At 34.7% G+C, this 13496-nt stretch overlaps 2 protein-coding genes and 1 non-coding gene across 4 annotated transcripts; 2 read left to right on the top strand and 1 right to left on the bottom strand.

The window, feature by feature from the left end:
- Positions 1-1778: 1778 nt before the first annotated feature.
- On the top strand, positions 1779-2603 carry LOC132044556 (copper transporter 5). The gene has a single exon (XM_059435060.1). It carries the CDS (start codon positions 1944-1946, stop codon positions 2409-2411), a length of 468 nt encoding a protein of 155 aa, XP_059291043.1. The 5' UTR covers positions 1779-1943; the 3' UTR covers positions 2412-2603.
- A 2683-nt stretch (positions 2604-5286) lies between these two features.
- Positions 5287-12169, bottom strand: LOC132044555 (G-protein coupled receptor 1). 2 transcript variants are annotated; one of them, XM_059435058.1, is made up of 9 exons: positions 11869-12169; positions 9909-9940; positions 9633-9802; positions 9382-9485; positions 7906-8007; positions 7710-7763; positions 7400-7543; positions 6803-6873; positions 5287-5929 (listed from the first exon to the last, which is right to left on the bottom strand). In XM_059435058.1, the coding sequence occupies exons 1-9, from the start codon at positions 12049-12051 to the stop codon at positions 5827-5829; spliced, it is 963 nt and encodes a 320-aa protein (XP_059291041.1). In that variant the 5' UTR covers positions 12052-12169; the 3' UTR covers positions 5287-5826. The 2 variants fall into 2 exon arrangements, with proteins under 2 accessions (XP_059291041.1, XP_059291042.1); XM_059435059.1 differs by having other exon boundaries at positions 11865-11987.
- A 99-nt stretch (positions 12170-12268) lies between these two features.
- TRNAS-GCU (transfer RNA serine (anticodon GCU)) lies at positions 12269-12350 on the top strand. Its single transcript has one exon. It is a non-coding gene; the product is annotated as a tRNA-Ser (tRNA).
- Positions 12351-13496: the final 1146 nt, after the last annotated feature.

Raw genomic sequence — 13496 nt, 5'->3', positions numbered from 1 at the left:
CTAGCAGTTCCACCAATGTTTGTTCAACAAGTCTTTGAAGCAGACAGGGTTGGAACTGTGTTTAATCGTAGTGTTTTGCTATGTAACACCTATAAAGGTGTAAATTTCAGACAATCTAATGACTTAAATACCATTAACTCTTTTGTAAATTCTGTTGATATTATGTGATATATCAGTAATGTCTAGTTTACCCCAAAAAAAAAAAAGGAATATGAAGTAATAAGTTTCCCACTTGTCTCATATTAATTCCTTGTTTTAGCCTAGGACAATTGCAATATATTACCATAAACTACTCCCAAATTTCGTAAAATAATTTTCACGTGTTACCAAATTTTTACCCCCCATATATGTTATACTTTGTATTATATATAGATCAAAGATGGAAAAAATAGAAATTGTAGTTTTAGTTGATTTCAAAGTCCTAATGTTTAATTCAAAGAAGGAAAGACTTAATAATCAAATTTAATGGATTTTAACTCCTAAGTATTAGACAATTATTAAATGACTATTTTATCTATTGTAAAGTCTTTTAATGAAGGGCAAAAAGTTCAATCAACATTTCTAAGGCCCTTCACATTTTTAATATAATATAGATAGATATAGATTATTAAAGATGAAAAATATTAATTTTAACAAGAATTTCGGAGTATCGAAAAATTGTGTCTAGTTAATGAATTTTATAATTTTTATATGGGTTAAGGGTCTTATGTCTAAAAATGAAATAATTTATTTTATTGGAAACAATGACATAGTTTGATGACTTTATTGTCCAAAAAAATTCAAAAGTTACTTTAGTGAGACTTTCCTACAAGTTCAATGACCATTTGAGGAATTGACTCTTTACTTGAATAGTTCAACAAATGTGAAATTTTAAAGGTATTGAAAGTTATATAAAGATTTTTTACAATAATTAATTCTATCACAAACTTAATTTAAGGAGTATTACATATGTAAGTTTTAAAATTATAAGGACATTGGTTCAAAATCCGGTTATCCGAGATAATCTATTCCATCTTCTATCTAGGACAGGTAATCACATGATTGTGGTATAAAATTTATCTTCATATTATTCAATACCCTCAACAAAATTCATAATAAATTTAATTTCAATTTTATATCTAAATAACCCACTTAATCTCTCCAACAAAAGATCCTTGTGGATAAACATATTTGTTAACAAAAAATGCATCAGATATTTAAAATGCTTTAAAAAGAAGAAAAAAGGATTCCTATAAGTTAGAATGAGAGGAACATAGACATTACTTAGACTGTATTTTTCTTCCGTATCAAAATATTATAAATTTCCTTTAAAAAAGGTATTGACTCGATATAAATTATGGTCTTAAATATTATTATAATAATTTGTATAGTTATACAAAGTTCATATTATGCCATGATTTATACCGCTCTAAAAAAATTACCACGGATAAAAAATTTAAACTTACATTATTTTTTAAACATAAAACTATGTCATCATTTTTATATAAAAGTGACTAGATGAGAAAATAATGACATAAACTCAAACAAAGGAATATATAATTTACCAACAAGACTTGTAGTGGAGAGGTAAGTAATCCTTCGTTCTTAATTACTTTTCGGCACGAATACAAATTTAATTAAGACCTTCAATGCGTGCATGATATTGGGACGGAAACAAAAGAAAAAAAGGAGAATATATATATAATTTAAACCTCTATGGCGTACTTAGAATAAAGACAAGTAGTACAAGTTTAAAGGATAGGCATATACTTTGTCCTAAAACGTATAGTACAAGGCAATACAAGGGTAGTACACATTACCCAAAGTCCAAACCAAACTAACCAATTCCCATTTTTCCCCCTTTCACCCTCCTCCTTCTCATCATCCAATCCAAAAAGCCCATACTTAATCAACAATCATCTTCTCTCAAATTCTTCCTCCAAGAAACTCAAATCAAAGCAAAAATGATGCACATGACGTTTTACTGGGGTAAAAAAGTGACAATTTTATTCGATTTCTGGAGAACCGATTCATGGACAAGCTATGCAATCACTTTACTTGCTTGTTTTATCTTCTCCGTATTTTACCAATACATGGAAGATCGTCGTCAACGCTTCAAGATTCTGTCTATCGCGAATTCCAAGAAAAACAACTACCCTTCTCCAACACCACCGCCGCCTAACGCGGCCGTGAATGCACCACTTCTTTACACTTATCCGGCGGTGGGCGGTAAGTGGAATTCTGCAAGATTTGCTACTGCGATACTCTTTGGAGTTAATTCGGCTATTGGGTATTTTCTTATGTTGGCTATTATGTCGTTTAATGGTGGTGTTTTTATTGCTGTTGTTCTTGGTTTGTCGACTGGGTATTTGCTGTTTAGGACTGGTGATGATGATGATGTTGTTGTTGATAATCCGTGTGCCTGTGCTTGAAATGAATGGAAGGTGTTAATGTTTTGTTGTAATGGGGTTGGTTTCTTGTTTTTGTGTGGAGAAATGATAATGAAAATGTTTTTCCTTTTTTGGGGTTTTGAATGTGTGGTTTTCGAGTCTTGTTGATGTTTTACATTTCCTTCTGTTGTTGTGTTTCTGGATCTCAATATAATTTTACATTTCTTTCTGTCATTGTTATTGTTGACCAAACTACAAAAAGGAAAATAATTCAGTCCTTGGAAAAAATGGAAATTTATTTTTAAGAACTTTTGTTTTTGGGTAAACGATTGTAAAAGAGTTTCAGGAAAATATTGAGATGAAGCAAAAGTTGAATAGGAAATGTGTTGTATTGCTATAATTGGAAACTTTGTTTTCTGTCACGAGTCGGGTAGATCAGTAAGTAAAATTTGAGTTCTTTTTCTTCTTGATGTTTGTGCATTCTCTGTGATGGAGAATCCACCATTGTTAAAATAACAATAACGACAAATTGTCAATGATTTTCATGAGAAGGCTTGGGTAACTCAATATAGAACTAGCCATTGAGAAACATTACAATTTACAGCCATACACTAATTTTGAAAAAAACTTACAATCTGACTAATGTCCCCTTTTCCACTAGTATTACATTCTTTTGATAAATATAATATTTTGGATATGTCCTTTTAGAAATTCCTTGAAATTTAAAGAATTGATTCCTCATAATTGGGAAGATGGTGAAAGTCTACCATGGGAAATTTAATCTTTTGGTTTTGCATCAAGTAATTAACACCAATGCATGAACATACCAAACGAGACTAAATCATAGCTAATGTTATATTTCTTCCATTCTGTTGCTTGAGCTCAAAATAATTGTCCCAATTTACAATCGGGTAGAAGTACATAAATGTTGTGAAATTGAAGCATATTACTACTACTTACTCAACCAAAAAAAAAAAAAAGAAAAAAAAAAGAAAAAGAAAGTTTGGCTTTGTTATGTTCAAAGAAAGCCACGTTCGAAAGATTAATTTGAATCTGATTATAAATTGTATACTATTTTTATGGCAGTGCAGCCTTGTCGCAAGTTTTTGTGTTACTCAAAATAATTAGAAACTAATTAACATATAATAGAAAAGGTTCAAATTTTTTCTTGTGGTTAAAAGTTTGGTTTAGCCATGACCCCGTCATTAGTGATTAAGTGCAATTCCCAGCCAAAATTACAGTAACAGCGATATAAATAATAAATGAATCAAACTTTTAACGGAAGGAAAAATCAAATATTTTACCAAAATGTATGGGTAAATCTGAACCTTTTCCCTAACTTAAATAGAATGATACGTAATATTCGCTACAACTTATCCTGAATTTTCAACCGCTAATACCGTTTTAATTTTTTTTGGAAGTGAAATGAATAGCTCCTTTTTACGAGATAACCAGATTTTGTATTGAGTGATCAACATTTCGATAAGGTCTGCGTACATCCTATCCTTCCCGGACCTCACCTGTGAGATCATGCTGGGTTTGTTGTGTTGATGAACTTTTTGATAAGTGGTTGTTGTAGGTGTACTTCACCCACTTGGGGGAGGACCATAATGATTCTGAGTTCTGGCATTGCCCGTCTTCACGTCTACATTCAGTTTTTCTGTTTTATTTGCAAAAAAATATCGTTTCAAAACCGAAAGGAAGTAGAGACAAGTCACAAACGGGGTCAAGTTTATTATTGTAAGATTCCACCTGAAGAAAGATTAGTAACCCCTTTGTTCACTAAAATAATAGCGTCATTAGTAGTATTTGAAAAGTGTATACTCCCTGCATCTCAAAATATTTGTCGTTATAACCCCTTTGTTCACTGAAATAATAGCGTCATTAGTAGTATTTGAAAAGTGTATACTCCCTCCGTCTCAAAATATTTGTCGTTCTTCCTAAAAATACTTGTCTCACAATATTTGTCATTTTATTTAATGAAGACAGAATTAAGTAACGTTTTCCCATTTTACCCTTGTATTAATTAGCAACATTTAAGAGACTCACCATTGATGAAGTAGATATTTATTGAGGAGAGATTACATGAAATATGTTAAGAGGGTAACATAGTCAAAATGCTATCCTTGTAAATGCTTTCTTAAGGGGCGTGTAAATGAAAATGCGACAAATATTTTGAGACGGATGTAGTGTAAATTTTATTGTACTTCTCAAGTATTAAAAGTTCCGAGTTTTGTTGAAATGGAAACATAAAAAGCTCTGAGTTACAGTATTTTGTTGTTGTTACTAAATAAAGTTCATTTAATAACTTAAAACTCAATATCTAAACTCACAGCAGAAATACTCCAAAAGACATTGCCTTTCTACACGGAAATCCTTCTGACTTTATTGTTCTTCATGCGTGAGAAGAAAGCTAAATCTTTCTCATCCAAAACCAATCCGAGAACAAAATACCAGGTGCCTAAAATGCCCCTTTCACACTTGGGGGCCAATCCGAGAACAAAATACCAGGTGCCGAAAATGCCCCTTTCACACTTGGGGGTCGTTTGATAGGGTGTATAAGAATAAACTGTACAGGCTTTATTAGTAATGCAAAGATTAGTTACACTGAGATTATATCTTATGGACTGTTCAGTGTGGTGTATAAATAACATGCATTACATAATTTCTAAAAAAAATATTTATTTACAAAAATACCCTCCACATTCTTTAGCTTTGAGGGACTTCAAGGGCAATTTTGTCTTTAACCATGCTTATGCATGTATTAAGGGGGACCAAACAAAAAATTAGTAATACCAAAGCTAATACATGCATTATTTTCTCTAATACATCCTACCAAACGACCCATTTAGAATCATCTCAACTCACACGAGTACGTAACAGAGAAGAGAAAATCATAGGTGAAATTGCCAGATCGGATCATAAATTAGAGGTAAAATAGCAAGTTGAACAGCTGCAATAAAGCTCTGAAGCACTAACTAGTTTTCACATTGTGTCGTGGTTCTATCACAAAAGGAAAGGCTATGCAGCAAGAGAGAAGATTAGTAAGAACCAACTGTAGCAGATTGAATTGATACAACAAATAAATCAGTAAACAAATGTTCTCTCGTTGGATACATCAATAAGCAATATTCTGCCTTGCCTGTACTTGAAGGCAGAGTTAGCATCACCACATATCAGGTTACGTGCAGTCTACTGATCACGCTAACATCATTCGGTATCAACAACATTGGCACTAATGTACACTCGAGCAATCAAAAAGGAGCAACAAGCAATTAGCATATGGAGCAGAGGAGGATCGGTCGAACGATGTGAGCCTAAAACTCCGGCTGAAGCAATGGAGAGCATCCCTGGCTGTCACAATGGAGTTATCAATTGTCAATCTGGTCCAATTACGCAAAGGGCGGCAGAATCATTGAGATGAATGTACAAGCGCAAAATTCTTGTTAGTTGTTGCTTATTGCTGATCTTGAATCTTTAGCGAGACTAATTCACTGTCCTGCTGTTGGCCTCTTGACCTTGAGCTCTTTTGAAGCCATCTTTGAGACCATTCGGGTAACCTGGAAAAGGGTACAGATAAAGATATAAACTTACAAGAAAACACACAAAGGCGATTGAGTAATAAACAGTTAGAAACTACTGTACATTTTCGTCGCTTCAGAGAAATGTATTAAGGCAAGGCTATTGAGTAATAAACAGTTAGCAACTACAGTACATTTTCATCACTTCAGAGAAATGTATTAAGGCCATACATTGGGGATGATTTTTTTTTTTTTTTTTTTGTTTTGGAAATGGTACTTCCTAGTGATGCACTTTCCTTTTTAGTTTGTCCCAAAAGAATGATACTTTTCTATACGTAGAAACAATTTAAAGTTTAAAACTTCTCATTATATCTTCATACAAATATTTATGGCTTGTTTTAAACATAATTCAAAAATCTTTTATTAACAGTTACATTATTATTGTATTTGTACATTTAGCGTAAGTCATTGTACCTAAGTAAGCTGAGAGTTAGGATAAGTCACAGTAATCAGTCAAAGTGCATCACATAAATCGGGACAGAGGTTGTAATGATCAATCAACAAGGACAATTTGACCAACTCTATCAAAATATTGAACAAAGCCTCGTTGACATTAGGAGCGAAGAAATAAGCGAACAAAAGTGCATATTGGGTTTGCCCAACACCCCCCCCCCCCCCCCCCCAAAAAAAAAAATTGCAACACCCAAGATAAAGAAAAGAAAAAGACTGATCAAACATATATTACATGCTCTCCCTTACTCCGCCCCCCGCCTCCTTTTAGGGCTGTAGGCAGATAGGGTTAGAATAGTCTGCAAAAAATTTGAGGCAAAATATTGTCTTAAAAAAAAAAAAAAAATTGAGGCAAAATAAAAATTATAGTAATGCACAAATGAAATTGAACTCCAGACTTACAGATCCAATCTCTCATAAATAGCTCTACGAACTGAGCTGTTAAGCCCATATGCTATTGAGTTGAAGAGACCCTAAACAAAGCATAGAAGATTTGTCAAGAAAGAACATGTCAATACTTTTAGAGTGCCAGAGCTGTTAAAAGGAAGAGTAGATCAGTGCTAGACATCAACATAAAGCCAGTGATAAGTTCCTATCCACTGAGAATCCTAATTCATGGATACAGGCACTTAAAACTAAACTAATCAACTTTTTTGTTGTTTAAACAAAGTAATCAGTGCAAAATTCACCAATTAGTTGAAGCAAAACTTGGCGGCACTCTTGCCATTCTGTGTATAACCTTGGTGGAAATGGAGGATCCAAGTCATCCTTTCCAGAGAGGTTAACCTTGGTGGAAATGGAGGATCCAAGTCATTCTTTCCAGAGAGGTTTTGATTGTTAACACAAGTTACCAACAGGTCTATACCTGGTTGCAATCTATATGGTAGTAAATAAATGAAATGCTCATTCAAGATTGCAACAGTTCCCACCGCGCACCTTCCCCAACCACATCAGAGAGAAGGGAAAAGAGAGAGTTCATCTATAGATAATTGTGTTTACCATGAGCTGTGCCGTTCCAACATCAAGAACCGAAAGCCAAAAGATCTTATGACCTGGTTCAATAACATCATGTATACGGTTGATTGTACCGAAAAACCATGATCCAATAAGAATTAGGGGATAGTAACCCCAACGATTTAGTGCCTGCGAGAAATCCAACAGCATGACAGTTGATATGAAGAGGCAAATAGCAAGAAATGAAAATGAGACGGTGTCCAAACTCCACTAGAAGACATCCATTTTCTACCCCATACTCTTACAAAGTATTATTTCGATTTACTTTTAACATAGGAGAGGTAGCACTGCATACCTTCATGTCTGACCGAGGATCTGGTTGGTACCGCTCGGACATGCCCACTGCCATCTGGAATATTAGAAGAAGAACCAGCGTACTTGAAATGTCACAATTTTTTTTTTTTTTTTTTTTTTTTTCAGAACCCAAATCTTCATGAACCAATACAAGGAATGCGTAAATAATTAAGGACAAAGATAATGAGACTACATACACGAGTTGCATTGTTTAGCATCCGTATCACTTGAAAATAGGTGACACCATTAAAAAGAATGGCACCCCAAAGAGGTGCATAAAATGTTATGAAGTGTACCACCTGCAGTGATGAACATGGGAGAGATTAAATTAGATAGAAGTTCTTTCAGACTAAAGCAGAATATATCACAAACAACTCGAATGCAAACATCAATCTGGACCTGATGGTAGGCCAGAAAAACAGGTTTTGAGCTACATTTCGACTGTTAATTGCTACACTTTAATTGTGTTTGAGCTACAGTATTAGTATTTTATACTTATTACGTGAGTTTTATTGGGCAGGACATGATTTCAAGCTAAGGGCATTTTCGGAGCTAAAACGGACACTTTGGAGCTTCTAAGTCTGAGTAGAAGTCCAAGAAATTCAACTGCGATCAAATTCGGGGATTAAGGACCAAGTCTGCATATGAAAAATTGAAGAAAAATGAGAAGCTGAAAATTTGGCCTACCGTGACGAGCCAGGCAACGCGGCGTGTCGCAACAGGGCATTTTGATGGCAGAAGTCTGTTTGCACAAGGCTCTGGAAATCCCTCTTGCCGAGTCGCATGGGGTGCCGCTGACAGCAACGCGTCAGCTCATTTTCTACCCATGTTTTGCCACTTCGCCTCATCAAGGGTTTTTTGGTCCAAAGCCTTAAAAGCCCAATTTTGATGGGAATTTTGGACCGACGGAGGATTGAGAGAGCGGCTAAGGCTTGGAGGCACAAGGATTTATTCCGTAGAGATTACGTTCATACGGAAGAAGAATCTTAGCTTCGAGAATAATAGAATCTTAGAAATGAATCTTGAACAAAGTTAGATCCCAAATAACTATCTTGCACATGTCTTGTCAATTGCCCTTACTTTTCCCATTGATAATTAACTATTGTTGCTCAACTCTCAGTTTTCCCATTATCAATTTTACTTGCTTACGTAACTTGTGATTTATAACCATCTCAATCTAAAGAATTAATTCTCCTGAATAATGTTAAGCCAAGAATTATTTGAATATTTCTTTACTATATTATCTTAGACGCAGCACGAGCTTTATTTTATAGTGTGTTTTGAGCTTGTCAGGACCATTTTACCAAAATCAGAATTGTCTCTTCTCCTTCAAAGGAGAGGAACTAAAATAAGAGAATTAAAATGTGAGAACTCCTCTGCCAGTCAACGATCAATTACACTGCATTCATTTGACACATCAACTTTATTCATGTAAACTTTATTCATGTAAGTAAAAGAACTCCTACCCATAAACTTTTCAGTATTTCACAACTTTCACAATTTTTTGGAGAAAGGTAACAGTAGAACACTATCACAATTTTTTTTTTTTGAGAAGGTAACATAACACTCACAATTTTTGAAGGTAATAAAACTACAGAAATGACAATCAACACACATTACCATGAAAAAATATATAGCAGAAGAGCTTGAACTTATGATCATTAAATACTTGCCTTTCCTGTGTGTCCTGTTTGTGCCCAACACCAAGTGCCCAACCGACTTAGGTGTTCATGATTATTGGCAATTGATCTTATAACTGTCATTACTCCTGAAGTTCCTGCAAGAAGCATCCGCATATTAACAAGATGCAAAAAGAAAAAACCTTCCAGAAGTTGCCAACCAAAACAAATGCATTCAGAAACAGAGAAAGGAACCACAGTAACCAACTATAGAAGCCAATTTGTTTTTTCTAATAAGAAGATACCCCAAACATATAAATGAAACATTGGCTCCAAATCTTCTACATCCGTCTTATGTCTAACAACTGTCCGGTGAAGAGTAAAGGCAATTGTTGTAGTCCACAAGAAAGACGCTAGGCAGAAGAAATGTGTTGTATATCCCTGAGCATAACAGAAGAACCCTTTGGAAGGATCCCTGCATGCCCAAAAGAACTCACAGTTAATAAATGCTACGCGACCATTTAAAACGAAAATTTACTGGAAGCCTGCAACAAATAGCTTGTACACGGGAGTGGCCATACCCAATTATGCTGAAGAAACTGCAGCACATGTCCTGCGCTCAAAATGAGGTATTATTATTTTAAAGCAGAAGCAAATGAATTAGAAGAAGGCCGGAAATGAGAGGAACTTAAACCATAAAAACATAAAGCACTATAGCAATGCCTCTGTATGAAAGATTACGAGTCATAATATAAAAAGGAAGCATCTTAGCAATCAATCTTCTTGATAGGCACATACCATTAGTCAATAATATATTATCCTAGAATCTTGGACATTATTACCACTTATATTTCTGTTCTATTGATTGAGTACTTCCCATTAGTCATTTGGCTTGAGAAAGCACAGCAACAACCTCCTTTCAGATTATTAACCAAGTAAGAACAACTAAACTTAAAGCATAGTAATTTAGCAACCTCTAATCTGGACTCTTACCCAATAAAATGTTCAAAGATATACTATTATCCAAGGATCTGAGATAATTGATTGATTAAACTTAAGGGTTGGAGTAACAAATTCGAAGCATAGAGTTAACTCGGTTTCCATTATAGCTACTAGCTCACTAATACAAGTTTTAAATCCAGCTGCAGCTACATCCATTTGATCCAACGATCAAAACTGAGATCAGATTAATTTCAAACCACTGTGGCAGAGAGACCACGAGAATCTGGGCAAGGTGCAGTCAAAGCCACAATAATGAATCCTACAAAATCAATATGCATACCTTTTTTTTTCCTTGTTATTTCATCTTCTTTGAACTTTTCAAAGTACGAATTTATCTTTTTCTTCTTCTTCTTCTTCTTCTTTTACAAGAAATTTCCGCATTACTTGCCAAATAAAAAGATCCCTTGATATTAAGCTATGGAACAACTGTTTGTTTGGAGTTACAAGCTATTTGTAAAAGATAAGAGTCAACATCATTTCCATCAGAGCTACTAGAACTAGTTCAAGCTCTCATCCTATATCAACTACATACATTTCATCCAATGATAGTATAACCCACGGCGGGACGACAGACTGAGAGAACTGCATCAATGCTGGGAACAGAGACAACCAACATGGATATCAACTTCTTTCATGTTCTTTGTTCTTCTCTTTTTATATACTTCCAAATACATTTTTTCAACTTTTTATTCTTTTGATTTAGGCCTGTCAATAAGAAGATTTTCCATATTTTGCATCTCTTTTTTTTTTTTTTTTTTTTTTTTTTTGATAGGTAAAAGTTCTATTAATATGGTACCAAGATGGTACATGACCAAGTACAAGACAAAGCTACAACATCTCCACAAATCATACTACATTTTCCCCCCTAAAAGATCCAAATATTGGTCCATCCTATCTAGAGTACTGCTATAACACCAAAAAGAAAACGAGTTTTTGACATATTTGTTTTTTATTCTAGCAATCTGCAGTCTTTTCCCTTCAAAGCATGTCTTGTTCCTTTCCACCCAAACAGTCCATAATATGCAAATGGGAGTAGACCTCCATATCTGTTTCACGCTTCTTTTTACTCTTTGAGCTTGCCAAACTTCTTTTTGTGTCATTAGATACTGGATTCATTTACTTGCCTAATTGAAAAGGCAAGAAATATTTTGCTTATATAAAACAACAACATACCTAGTGTAGTCCCAAAAGTAGGGTATTGGGAGGGTAGGTTGTACGCAGACCTTACCCCTATCTTTGTGAGTCAAAGAGGTTGTTTCCGAAAGAATCTCGGCTCAAAAGAATTTTGACTATATACATGTTACATTATTCTTTTTTTATTTTTTATTTAAAGAAGGTACTTCAAATATAGAACACTCCATTGCATTTCCTTTCTAGACATCCTAGCTCACTGAATCCACTTCCTGACCTACAACATCTACATACATTTTATAAAATAATGTATAAGCCACAGTTAATATTTTTTTGAAAAACTAACAAAACCCTAAGTAATGAAACAGAAGAGAGAGTAGAGAAAAAGTGGTAAGTAATTATACTGACGGATAAGGCGAGATAGAAGACAAGCTTGAAGGAGAACTTGCGAAGGTCTTTGAAAAGCAAGTAACAGAGTACTATAAATCCTGAGCCAACGAATGAGAGACTTGATGCTCCGCTGTTAACTGCCGTAAGTACTTGTCGTTCTGACACCGTCAAATTCCCCATCACCGCTTTCACTGTCGCCATTCTTCTGATTACATATACTTAGTAATTACAAATACTGCCGAGTTAAGATTGGTGCTGTTGATCGATGAAAAACTTAGGATCGAAGAAAGCAAAAAGAGGAGAAGAGAAGAAGAAGACGTTCTCTGCTGGCAAGCAATATGAAATTCAAGGGCTATTCCTCGAATATCACATTGAAGAACTTATTTCAATCAAATATGTTCGAGAGCCCTCAACAAGCGTCGCTTTGGCCGAGTGGTTAAGGCGTGTGCCTGCTAAGTACATGGGGTTTCCCCGCGAGAGTTCGAATCTCTCAGGCGACGTTATCAATCTTTTTTGGTTTATTGGCAAACTACATCAATTGCACCCTGAACTATACTCGAAATTTCGAGTTCATACTCCAACCAGACCCAAGTTTAATGAATTGCGTGAGAGACACTCGTCCTCTGGTGATGCCGCGTATTAAATGATTCAATTAACATGCTAATTACACCATTATTCCTAAATCTAACTAATTTAATTATCCTAATATTTTAACCCCCAACCCATTTCATTTCACCCAAACTCATTTTTATTTCACCCCACCCGTAAAAACCCTACCATCGATGAACCCAAACGACACTGCGTATTAAATGATTCAATTAACATGCTAATTACACCATTATTCCTAAATCTAACTAATTTAATTATCCTAATATTTTAACCCCCAACCCATTTCATTTCACCCAAACGCATTTTATTAAACCCTACCATCGATGAACCCAAAAGACACCACTTGAAATCCTCGAGTTTTTTGCGTAATATTGTTGTATTTCGTAGAGTTTTTGAGTTCATCTTCCTCTTACACACCTATAATCGAAGTGTTAGTGATTTGTTCGAAGTTGGATTTCATCGAGGGTTGAAAGTCAACATTTTCGTCGAAGTTTGGAGGAGAATCTAAAAGGTTACACCTATTTCATTGTCTCCATTGCTAAAAGGTTAGCCCCGTGTCTCATTTTATTTTTGTGTAATGCGATTAGAACTGGGTTTTTTGCGTCTTTAAATTTTTTGTTAATTTTACAATGTAAATGCTTGGGTAAATGCTTGAATATCTTAAAATAAGTTGTTGTGGCATGTGTTGTTGATTTGGTCGTGGTCACAAGTCTAACTTTACATACATATAAAATTGAACTATTTCTACTGTTTTCAGGTCGTAAACTGTGTTTTGAACTGATTACTTTGAGTTTTTACCATGGTGGGCTTTTAAAAAAGGGAAAAAACCCATATGCTGGCGGAGGAATTACTAATATTACATATGTGGATTTAGATCGGTTCTCTTACTTTGAATTCAAGGATTGTGTGAAAGAACTAGGTTATGACCCTGGGAGTTGTCTACTTTATGTGAGATTACCTAATAGTGTGCCATTGATAATCAGACAGGGATACAATGGGAATTTCTGCATGTTTGGGAGATGGGGATATTTTGGAGG

This window comes from Lycium ferocissimum, unplaced genomic scaffold, assembly GCF_029784015.1.
Source record: "Lycium ferocissimum isolate CSIRO_LF1 unplaced genomic scaffold, AGI_CSIRO_Lferr_CH_V1 ctg4786, whole genome shotgun sequence".
Classification (NCBI taxonomy): Eukaryota; Viridiplantae; Streptophyta; class Magnoliopsida; order Solanales; family Solanaceae; genus Lycium; species Lycium ferocissimum.
This window is presented reverse-complemented; position numbering and strand designations above follow the sequence as displayed.

What these genes read in the sequence shown, in the direction of transcription:
- LOC132044556 (XM_059435060.1), top strand. Translation starts at nt 1,944, where the DNA reads ATGATGCACATGACGTTTTACTGGGGTAAAAAAGTGACAATTTTATTC.
- LOC132044555 (XM_059435058.1), bottom strand. Translation starts at nt 12,051, where the DNA reads ATGGCGACAGTGAAAGCGGTGATGGGGAATTTGACGGTGTCAGAACGA. An exon ending in AAACAGGACACACAGGAAAG is followed by an intron (nt 8,008 to 9,381) that starts GCAAGTATTTAA and finishes TCATCACTGCAG; the next exon opens with GTGGTACACTTCATAACATT. An exon ending in ATCCTCGGTCAGACATGAAG is followed by an intron (nt 7,544 to 7,709) that starts GTATGCAGTGCT and finishes GATTTCTCGCAG; the next exon opens with GCACTAAATCGTTGGGGTTA.